This window comes from Malurus melanocephalus, unplaced genomic scaffold (assembly GCF_030028575.1).
Source record: "Malurus melanocephalus ecotype Western Australia unplaced genomic scaffold, MMel_1.1 scaffold_889, whole genome shotgun sequence".
In the NCBI taxonomy this organism is placed as follows: domain Eukaryota; kingdom Metazoa; phylum Chordata; class Aves; order Passeriformes; family Maluridae; genus Malurus; species Malurus melanocephalus.
In genome coordinates, this window is record NW_026624121.1 from 1 (window position 1) to 10,869 (window position 10,869).

General features: G+C 57.3%; 3 protein-coding genes across 5 annotated transcripts in view; 1 reads left to right on the forward strand and 2 right to left on the reverse strand.

The window, feature by feature from the left end:
• Positions 1-475: 475 nt before the first annotated feature.
• Positions 476-3,756, reverse strand: LOC130585441 (autoimmune regulator-like). Its single transcript, XM_057385931.1, has 8 exons — positions 3,166-3,756; positions 2,757-3,062; positions 2,469-2,652; positions 1,674-1,871; positions 1,393-1,603; positions 1,209-1,344; positions 917-1,023; positions 476-752 (listed from the first exon to the last, which is right to left on the reverse strand). Exons 1-8 carry the CDS (start codon positions 3,569-3,571, stop codon positions 633-635), a joined length of 1,668 nt encoding a protein of 555 aa, XP_057241914.1. The 5' UTR covers positions 3,572-3,756; the 3' UTR covers positions 476-632.
• Positions 3,757-6,236: 2,480 nt separating this feature from the next.
• On the reverse strand, positions 6,237-10,496 carry LOC130585440 (uncharacterized). 2 transcript variants are annotated; one of them, XM_057385929.1, is made up of 2 exons: positions 10,435-10,496; positions 6,237-9,746 (listed from the first exon to the last, which is right to left on the reverse strand). In XM_057385929.1, the coding sequence occupies exon 2, from the start codon at positions 9,711-9,713 to the stop codon at positions 8,865-8,867; it is 849 nt and encodes a 282-aa protein (XP_057241912.1). In that variant the 5' UTR covers positions 9,714-9,746; positions 10,435-10,496; the 3' UTR covers positions 6,237-8,864. The 2 variants fall into 2 exon arrangements, with proteins under 2 accessions (XP_057241912.1, XP_057241911.1); XM_057385928.1 differs by having other exon boundaries at positions 10,380-10,480.
• A 14-nt stretch (positions 10,497-10,510) lies between these two features.
• SCLY (selenocysteine lyase) overlaps positions 10,511-10,869 on the forward strand; it is a 5,685-nt gene continuing 5,326 nt past the window's right edge. Inside the window, exon 1 of one of the 2 annotated variants that reach the window (XM_057385926.1) lies at positions 10,511-10,576. The gene's annotated coding sequence lies outside the window, so the exon portion shown is untranslated. The remainder of the gene's footprint in view (positions 10,577-10,869) is intronic. The other variant, XM_057385925.1, reaches the window with a different exon arrangement.

A 10,869-nucleotide genomic window follows, 5' to 3' on the forward strand; every position in this document is an offset into this window, starting at 1 on the left:
GCCCCAACTCAGGTGCAAAGCAGACCCTGTGCCACTCCATAGGATGTGGCTTTTCTGATAGAAAACGTGAGAGAGAGGGAGGTTAGGAAATGTCGGAAGGAGTTGGGAATGCGGTGTGTAGGACAGAGAGAACATGACATAAAGCCAGTAACAAAATGTCACCAGACACAGATCGCAATAAAATTCCTTTGATCTTCTGTAGCTGCTTTTCTTGGTTATGATGGTGCCTCAGAAAAGCACAGGATCCTGTGGGGACTCCCCGGGATTWCCCGCTGGTTTATGGTTTGTTATTCTGCCAGTGCCTTTTCATGCGTTTCTCTCTCCTATTTAATTTTCTTTGCTCAGTTATTTTAAAATGTATGTTTATGTTTTTATTGTTTTTTAATGGAAATTTCTTTTTCTTATCTCTTACATTTTTTTTCTTGCTTAGTTTATTTTTTATTTTATTTTTTTACGCACATTTTCAGTTTTTGTTTTATGTTAATGGTCTCTGTCTGCTACCTTCCATTTTCCTTTGTTCCTATCATTTTTTGGTGTTCTCTTGGGCTGTGATGTCCATGATGTGAGCTTTTTAGGGACTTCCGTGATGCCTGTGTTTGTTCTGTTGTACAGCTGCCCCAGAGGCTGTTTGCTCACAGGCTGTGATGTAGAGCTGCTGCTGGCTCTGTGTGCTGGGCGAGGAGTCCTTGGGTGTCCGTGAGGGGCTGTGCCATGCTCTGAAATGCCCACTGCAGGATCCCATCCCAGGTGCTCTGTGGGACAGCATCAGGAGTTTATTTTTTTCCCATCCCACATCCTGCGCCTCTGGTATGTCCAGGCCTGCCTGACCCACAGCGGTGTGTCACCCCGTGGGCCACACCAGAGACATTGTCCCCCTTGGATGGTGTCTGCCTTTTGCTGTCCCACAGCATCTTACCTCGCCCAGGAGAGCATCAAGCTCGTCTCGGCTCAGCACAGGGTCACTGCCGAGGGCTCCCTCCTCTGCCTGTGGGAGGAGAGATGTCCTGCCAGCGTCCCTGTACCCTTAGCCCACTCTCCTTGTGGTTAGTCCCTTGCCCCAGTGCCACCCCAGCTCATGCTCCCCCAGTAAAGCTTCACTAACCTGCCTCCCTGTGGTGTCAACCCGTGCCTTGCCCTGTCCGACCCACCTTCCCCTCCCTGCTCCCCTCCCGCTCTGCCTCTCCCGCCCTGGCACCGCTGCTGCTGACCTTGGCTGCCGGGAGCAGCTGGTGTCCAGCTGCCGTGCTGGTGCCCAGGCCACTTGTGTCCAGGGTGCCYGTGCAGCGTGTGCACCGCTGCAGCTCCCTGCACCATCGGGGTGACACAGACTGTCAGGGCAGAGCCCTGCAGGGGACAATGAAGGCTGGGATATGGGGGGTGCTGGGGGACTCACCTGGGGTCCCCACTGGGAGCAGCACACTGTCGAGAGGTGGGGATTTGGGCGCAGCAGTGGCTGCAGACGCTCCCCTGTGCTCTGCTGGGTGGCAGGTCCCCCACTGCCTCCCCCAGGGTTTCAGGGGGTCTCTCCGCAGCCAAGTCTGCCTCCAGCAGCTGGCCCGGCTCAGCCATGCTGTCCACACAAGAGCCACATCGCCACGTCCCGCTGCACAGTGGGAGCAGGGCAGTGAGGGACAGTGGGGGACACCAGAGTCCCTCTGCACCCTGGCACTCACCTGGGGACACGGGGCAGCGGCGGCACCAGGCAGGCAAGGTGGAAGGCCCTGGGGCAGCCATCACAGCAGATGAGCTCACCGCCATCCCCACATGCTGCACACTCATCCTCGTTCTCCTGTCCCCAGGGGAGTGGGCAGGGGGTCACTGCCACCCCCACAGGCTGAAGCCATGGCTGTGGCAGGGTCTGTCCTTTCCCCCTGCATCACCCACCCTGCACCAAACACACCAACCCCTCCAGGGTAGTAAAATTACCTGTCACTTGGTGCTTGTAACCTGGTAAGCCCCCAGTAGCTGAACGCTACGGGTTTCCTGTGCTAGGCCGGGCCAAATGGCCATGCCAGGGACACCCTAACAATGCCTCCTGGGAGTGCACCAGGTGTCATCTGGTCCAGGGCTCACCTGGTGGGGCATAGGGTCCTGGCTGTACGTGGTAGCTGCTGACAGCTGGCCCTGGCAGTGCAGCTGGGGTTCCTTGTTCTGTTGGAGAGACAAGAAGGCGTTTGGAGAGGCACTGCTGCCACAGGGGGACACCCCCAGGCCATTGCCATGATCCCAAGCAGGSGTCCCGTGCAGTACTTGGCAGCTGCACAAGGTGGGGGTGAAAACACGTGCGGGGGGTGTCTGTACACTTTGGGATGCCTTGGGCCGGGCAGGGGGCTTCAAGCTGTGGCTTCTGCTCCTGGCCTCTGGCTCCTCACMGGCAGCTGGGGCATATGGCTCACCCCCAGCTCTGTTGCCCACCTTGGAGCTGCCTGCAGGGGAGGACACAAGCAGTTCTAGCTCCTCCTCCCTACCTCCCCCTGCCTGAGGATGGYGCCTGAATTTGGGGACTAAACTGGGCAGAAGGTGGCCAGGCTAACCTACCTGGTTCCAGCACATGTTTAATGAGGATGCCCTCGATGGCCACATGGCTGACAGGCACYTCACCACCCGCCACGGCCACTGGTCTCTGCACGGAGGCAGTCACTGCCTGCAGGGCTGCGGGCAGGGCACTGCCTCAGTGGGGCGGGCAGCCTCCTGCCCGTGGCTKTGGGCAAACAGGGCATGTAGGCAGAGGCTGCCTTGGAGGTTTGGACACTCACCACTGGCACGAGAGGAGCGGGGGGTGTCTGTGCCCTCTGRCTTCTTCACAGTCTTTGCCTTCAGYAGGGGCCCTGCGGCATTGAGAGGATGGGATCGGGGGGGCAYAGCAGCAGCACCCCGCCCCATCTCCATCCTGCTCTGGGTCTCCATACCAGGACTGGCGCTGTGCCGGGGAGAGGGCTGTGCCACCCGGGCCCTGTCCCGCTCCTCAGGGGCTTTTCTTTTGCCTTGAGGTCTGTGTGAGGCTGGTGCCGTGGGGCTGGGGGAGAGACGCCTTCCACGGCGCTGCCGCCCCAGCTCCACCTCTGCAAAGGAACAGGGACTGGGACAAGCACCGGCACACTCYGGCTGCCACCCCCGTCCCCCGTCAGCCCCCGGAGGGGCCGGTCCCCCCTGACCCGCTGCTACCTCTGGGGAAGGTGCCGCGGAGGGGCCGCAGCCGGGAGTACCGCTCCAGGTTGTAATCCTTGAAGAGGACGGCCCAGAAGTCGCGGAGGGCGGCAGTGTCGCGCCCCAGCAGCCAGGTGAGCAGCGCATGGAAGGCRCGGTGGGAGCCCTCCCGCTCCGTCCGGCTCAGCGTCTCCTGCCGGCCACAGCGCGGCCCAAGGTCCCGGGCTGCCCTCCGGCCCCGGCTCCCGCAGCGCGACCGTCCTGACCCGCTCCACAGCCTCACCGTGAACATGTGCTCTGGGACGACATCGTGGTCAGCCAGGCCGTGCAGCAGCGGGAAGACATCGTCCACCGCCATGGCGATCTCGGTGCGGTGCAACTTCAGCAGGCGCCGCAGGTCCCCGTCACCGCCCGGCCCCGCCATACCCTGCGACGCTGCCGGAGCCCGCGGCCGCCCGGACACTGCCCTTTAATAGGCCTTGGCCCCGGCACCAGAAACCCCATGGGGCTCCCGCAGCCCCACTCATTTCTGTAGGAAGCCGTAACCTGAGCCGGTCCCTGGCGCACGGCTGCGCTTGTCACCGCGCCACGCCCGCACCGCCAGCTCCGGGCTCGGCGTCCGGCAGCTCCCCTGCTCGGGGCTATGCCGCTGCTGAGGGACACTCGATCCGCGGGTATGACCAACAAGAGGGGGTGAGCAAGGTCCTGGGGAGGGTCTCCCGCCTCTCATATCCCTGTGGTCACCCAGGCGTCTCCCAAAATTTCTGGACTTTCCAAAGCACCTGCTTCCCTCATCCAGAAACTSGGCTGCAGGAGCACGTGGGAAGTCGCGGCCCCACAGGCGGGGGGATGTGATGGCAACAAAAGAGCGATTGAAGGGGGGGGCGGGGGTGTCTTTGAGTGCGTCCTCCCCCCACACTTCCCACTTCCCYTCACAGCATCTCCCATGGACCATGTGGTTTGTCCCAAGACAGAAACAGCTGGAGGGTACTGCAGGAGGAGCTGTCCGGGTGCTCACATAATGAACGCACTCCAGAGACGCGGAAGACAAGGTGTGAGTTGTTTYGGTGCACATCAGCCTGCAAAAGGATATAAAATGCTGCTGCAGACTGGGTCAATGGGGAAAACTGGTGTCCTGGAGTTGCAGGACAGCTTCTGYGGGGTAGTGGAAGTACTGACAGACAAAGAAACTCCACAAAAGGTGCATTGGGGTACAACTGATGATGCTGAACAAGGAAGCATCTTGCCAGAGCCATGGCAGTGCCACGAGTGAGCCCAGGGAACACCTGGGCATGTGCAGCCTAYAGCTCTGTCAATACCCCCTTCCCAAAACTGGGCATAGAGAGCTGCAAAAGCTTGGAGCCAGGGGGAAGCTGCCCGCTTGAAAGCACCTGGCATAGGAAAGTCTGGGGGTCTGGCTGCTCTGTACCACGTGTCTGGRAAACAGCTCAAAAGCTCCTGCCCCAACTCCCAAACATTTGGATTTCCGCAGGATCAATTTCTAGCCTCCCTCCCTCTGGAGATGTGTCGGGGCTGCCTGGCAGGCTCAGCCAGAGGTGCTGTGGCTGTGCAGGACCAGAGCATGGTGCAAGAGAGGACTCTGCTGGGCAGCACAAGGGGAGGAACTTCCATTGCGAAGTCTTAAAAGACTGCAGCAGTATCCACTGGCTCCAAAGCTGTGCCAAGAGAAGCATCTGCTGTCAAGAAACTCGGGAAGAATAACAAGGCAACACCCTTGGCAAGAGCAGGAAATACCCTAGCAYGGATCTGGTTAATAAATTCATGTGGCTGCCCGTGGAAAGGCTTGCCCTACAGCTCTTTCAGCATTCAGGGGGATTTTTCCTGTGGAGACAGTGGGTGCCATAGGATGGGGGTCGGACCTGTGTCATGCTGGGTTCCTGTGCCCCACACCAGGATTTCAGTGCCCAGCTCTGCCACAGTGGCAACAGCTTCACCTGTGCCATGCATTTCCCCTCCCCAGGGGACAAAACATGGATGTCAGGTGACACAGGAGGTTCATCTCCCCTCCTGGAGTACCCCCYAAGCCCAGCCACAGGCTGAGCACAAGCACACTCATGACAGCCTCACAGGTCTGCTCCACCCTTCCCAGGAAAACTCTTTTCCCAGCTATCCCACTTGCAGTGCCACAATTTRTCACCATCACCCTGTGTTAAGCTGTCTGGCACATCTAGGACAAGGCTCAAGTCTCTTCCCCTTGCCCCCCTCACCTCCCTCGTGAGCAGGCACTGCCCAACACCCCACAAACCGGATGCCCACAGTGCTGGGCTTGGACTTGTTTTAAATTCCAACTTTGTGACTCTTTCTGTGCTGAGTCACATTGTTTTCCACATCCAGCCCACTCAGTAGTGCCATGATTTGAATTCTGGGTTGTTTTTTTCATGTTCCTTCCCCTTTCTGAGAGGGGCTGGAGGCAGAGCTGTGGCTTCTGGATGCCACGTGCAGAGGCACATCCGTGCTGGGAAATCAGATGGGTGTTTCTGTATAACCTCACTCAGGGCTGGCCTGGGCAGCTCCAAGGAACTTGTCAGGGCTGCAAAAAGGCAGCTTTTACCTGGGGCTGGCACATGCCGTGCCTGGGTGCCAGGCCCCAGGGATTTCAGAATGCCCTTCTGTTTCTACTGCTCCCCTTCAYGAAGCCTGAAGGGCTCAAGGGTGACAATGTTTCTCCCCAAATGCTCAACTAAGAGTGACTCAGCATCCAGCAAAAGGGAGTCCCTGCCTTTGTCTCTGATGCCAATCCCACCACGCCTGAGGCATACTGAGGGCCTGCATGAAATGCTGCCACAYGTGCAGTGGTTTTAACCCTCTCCCCTTACCTAACCTGGCTGCTCCAGGCTCCAGCATCTTTGAAACAAAGGGCTCCATGAGGGCCCCTCAGCCAGATTCCCATTTCTTGCAGCTTCCCTACTGCCCAACCACATGGTCCGGACAGGAGCAGCTCCACCTGCACACATCTCAGCTGCTCCTGTCCTGCAAGGACCTGGGAAGGAAAGCTGAAGCAGAGATTTATTTCAGCTTCAGTTTCCTCTTTCCTCCCCCTTTAGAAAGAAGAAACAAAAGCCCAGAGATATGTTATATTAATTTATTTGGGACACACCAAAAAGGAAAGTCAACAAAAGTTAATGTACAAAAGTACAGAATCCTGGGACAAGATTTACTGTCCTGATTTAAAAGGCACCATGGTCCCAAAGAAGAGTAATCAGAATACCAGAATACATGATTTAGAAATTTCCCCCCTGTTGCAGCAGAAACAGAGCCAGGATTTGGCTCTATCCACAGTCAAACCCAGTTTAAAAAAAAACCAAATATGATTTCAATGCGATAAACTCTGCTCAGCCTGTACAGGATGTGAGAAGAATCACAGCCTAGAAGTTGGTCTGATTTTTTTTTCTTTTTTTGAAACAATGAAGGTGACAAATCACTAAGTAGGTGACAAGGAAGACAGCAAACTGCTGACACCTGCAGCTCGACTTTCTATCAGACACGTCAGTTCAACTGAGACCAGCAGGCTGAGTGTGGGGCTTCTGAATGAAATGTAATTCCCTGTGGCAAGACAGGAAGTCAGATTTGACAACCTTAAATTCCCTGAATCCCTGCAAATCATAAAGCACTATACAGCTGTGTTCTGTATCCGAGCCAACCCCGGTGGATTTGCTTTACACATGAGCATTTATACTGTCAGCTATATCAGTAAGTAAAAGGGAGGTTACAGCAGTTATTAAAAAACTTCTACTTCGGTGAGGTCTGAGCTTGGCTATATTCCCTGCTGAAACAGAGCTGCTGGTGTAGAGACCCAATGAGAGGCTCAATCCAGCACCTCAGGGCTGGAAGGCAAATAGTTTAAACGTGACATAATTTGCCTGGGGAGGTCAGTGAAGCATGTCAGAGACRGGAGATGGTGGGAGGGCTGAAAAGCCTCCAGCAGCAGAGGCTTGAGGGTGCTGCTACCAAACCTGTAACACTACGAGTGGTGCGGAGCACGCGGCGGGCACTAAATACTTCAGAGCAACTTACCATGAAGAGCTTGTCAGAGACACAGAGCAACGACTGCGGCACTGAGGAGCTGCAGGGGGTCCCTGCAAAGAGACGCACAGCTCACAGCTGCACGGATCTGTGCCAGGCAGCTGAGGCTGGAGCCCGCTGGGGCAGCCCGGCCAGGGCCACCGTGTCCGGGAGGACCAGCATCTGCTCTGCGTTTCATTCCTCCTTTGGCATAGGACTTCAAAGCAGTCCAAGCACTGATTCATCAGAAGTAAATGAACTGTCAAAATTATTCGTACATGCATTTATTGTTAACGGGAGTAAAAGCCAAAGAATGAAAGAGCACGAGTTAATGTCAGTAAATGATGTGCAGGACGGAGAGGAAAGAAACGGGGAAAAGCTGAGATACTGGAGTGGGGAAACCAACATTCACACTGAAAGGTAAATTTTAAAACAAGGCAAGTTTGCGCTCTTTCTACCAGAGATCTTTTGTGGACAAGTAGAGACTTGGGGGTTTTCCATTTTCAGTGTGGTCTGGCAAGGTATGGGAATCTCACCAGAGAGATCTTCAGCACTGGGTTTCACTGGAAGTTCAAGTCTCATATCTTTAAGAACCAGTAAAGCAACTCTAACTAAAAATGTCACAGATACGTCACTGCTCAGGATGTACGTGGGCAAGAGGGTCACGCTTTGTTCAAACAACCTCCAGGTGGACAACTACCATCTCCCCCCTGCTGGTCTGCACCACCTTGAGGATGGAAGAGTGAGCCCAGGTCCGGGTGCCTGCTGCTGTGAACACCACAGCTACACCTGGGAAGGCTTTTTCTTCCCTAAGTCCTAAAAAGGCAGGGTAACAGTTTATAAAATTACTCTCATCTTAAAACTAAATAACGCAATTTGCATTTTCTCCTACGTTACCCTTCCTCCCCCCAAAGATAAAACATTACCACTTCATTTAGGATTCACACCCCAGATCCTAGAATAGTGACTTCATGATAAAACRCATCCAGTTATGGGAAGGTTTATCCAAATCAAGGAAACATCACCCGGTTGAATAAAGGTTGAATAAAACATTCAGAATCACCAATGCTTTAGCAGCCAAAGCACTCCACTGTCTCCTGCTCTCTGCCCATTCCTTGGGTAGGAGAGCAGTCCCCCCGTAAAAGCGTGGTATGCCTCTCCAGGGCTGGTGACACACACTGCAAACCCACTTCCTTCCTGGCAGAAGCGCCAGCTCCTGCAGGAAGGGGCCGAGCACCTTTCACCCCTGCTGCAGCCAGGGGAGCCAGGGCTCTTCAGCACACAGATTTTCTGTTTGCAACAAGTCCAAGTTATTACCCTGCAGTAAATCTGAGTCCTGATAAACGCTGTTTGGCCACCGCTGGTTTAGAAATACTGAGAGACTTCCAAACCCCCCAGATGCAGACAGGACCTTGGAAAAAGAGGCTTATGTGCTACGTAACCTTGGATCATCCGCTGCCTTTGAGCCTTGGCATCGCTGGCCACTGACAGCTCATCCTTCCAAATCCATGTAGTTTAGTCCTTGCTGCCGTTATCATCATCCCAGCCCTCTTCCCTGGAGGCAGCATGTTCCTGAGCTCTGGCATGAGGWTCTACAACAATCACTTCCAATGGATGGTGGGATTTCAAACTTGCCTAAYGTGTGCATTGCCACCTTGTACTCCAGCAGCTCTGCCCGCTGTCTGCGGCGGGCTCTAGCAATTTTTCACCTTCTCCACAGTCTCATAGAAGCCAGGCCTGACCCTGCGGATGCTCATCCGTATGTGCTCGCCCTCCAGGGGCAGGTCGGTGCCGGTGGTGGCCGCAGTGCAGCGGCGCTTCCGCCGGCCCCGCAGCGAGAAGGCCGGGGCGCCGCCGTTCTCCTCCTCTGTGGGGTACAGCTCGTCCACGCTCGTACCCTCATCCAACTGCTCCTCGCCCTTGTACTTCATCTCTTTYGCCTTGCTGCCCTCCTTCTCTTCCCTGGCGAGCTTCCTGAAGTGCTCCAGACACTGTATCTTCTGCCTTCTCTCCATCATCTTCAGCTCCTGCTTCTCTGTGAAATCTTCATAGTACATTTTTCTCTCACTTCTCTGATCTTCCAGAAACTTCCACTCGATGCTGGTCATTTTTATCCCACTATACTYCTCCAGTTTATCCCTCATCTGTGTGTCTGTACAAAACACATCAAAGAGCTTCTCTGAACTCTCGTTGAATCTGTCAGCTCGCTCGGAAAAAGCCTGGTTCTGTCTCTGCTTCCTGGTCTGGTACAACCGGGTGAACTCCTCGTACATTTTGAGGATGAGTTTCTTTATGTTCTGCGTGGCGATGGTGTGCAAGTTGCAGACCAGCCAGTGCTCCTGCAGGTGCTCTGCAAGCAGCTGGGCCGCATCCTCCTTGGAGCGCTGGGCCTGGCCGGCCCTCTTGGGCTGCAGCAGGTATAACATGTTCTGCACCACATCCTTCTTGGTGGGCAGCACCCCCTGTGTGAAGCCTGAAGACTCCACGTACTCCACAGTCCCCAGGGTCTTCCGTGCCCTGACCTCAGTGTCCAGTGATTCCATCACTGCTCGGCGGTTCTGTGGTTATGACATAACCTGAAAGACGGGGAAAAGAGAGAAGTGTGTCAAACGAGTCGGTTTTTTTTCCCCGCGGCAGAAACAAGCTGATGAAAGCCGTGCTGAGGCCAATGGGACGCAGGGCTTTGCGGCGCTCCGCCGCTGTTGGACGGCTGCGTCAGCCCAGCCCATCCCAGCCCTTGCTCCGCGAGCCTATCGCTCCACGGAGCGGCTCCCAGAGCCTAATACGGCGCGTCTGCGTGCCGGAATTCGGCTTTAACTAAGTTCCGCACTTCGCCTGATCAATTACAGCAAGGCAGAASCGCCGGGGGCGCAGCACGGGCGCAGCGCCGGCCCGGCCATGCTCCGGCAGTGCCCTGCCCGCGGCTCCGCCCGCCTGACCCCGCGGCAACGCCCGCACCKCCTGCTCCCCCCCCACCCCGGCCCGGGACACGGCCCGCACCGCCGCGGCCCACCCGGGGCAAGGAGCCTCGTGCGCGGCCGCCTCGGGCGCAGCCTCGGGCCGCTCCCGCCGCCTCAGCCCCGCGCTGGGCCGCCCCCGCCGCGCGGCGCTGAGTCACGGAGCGGTGGGCCCAAGGCGCCGCCCGCCCGTCCGAGCCCCGCGCGGGGGCCGGGGCAGCCCGTCCCGCGGCCCCCACGTCCGGCGCTCACCGCCATCGCGCGGGGCACAGCGCGGAGCCCGCGCGGGGCGCAGCGCAGAACGCACACCGACAGTGCCGCCGCCATCTTGGASAGGGGCAGCGCAGCCGCTCCCCGGCCCTGCGTCCGTCCCGGAAGTACCGCCCACCAGCGCGCGCCGGAAGCGCGCACCGCCTGGCGGGCCACGCCTCTTCCACCKCGGGCCGCGTGTGAGTGACACCTGCGGCGGCGCGCGGGGGAAAGGGGACAGGGGATTCTCGCGCCGCCCACCGCGGCCAATGGCAGCCSCGTGCGCTCGCGGGACCCGGCCAATGGSGATGGCGSCASTGSARTGGGCGGCGCTGCCGGGGGAGCGCGGTGACGGGGGGCCGGTACTGCGGGCTCTGATTGGCCAGTGCCGTGAGGGGGCAGCGGGCTGGGAGCTGATTGGTGGGCTGTGGCTGTGGGGCAGGCAGGAGGGAGCTGATTGGTGGGCTGTGGCTGTGGGGCAGGCAGGAGGGAG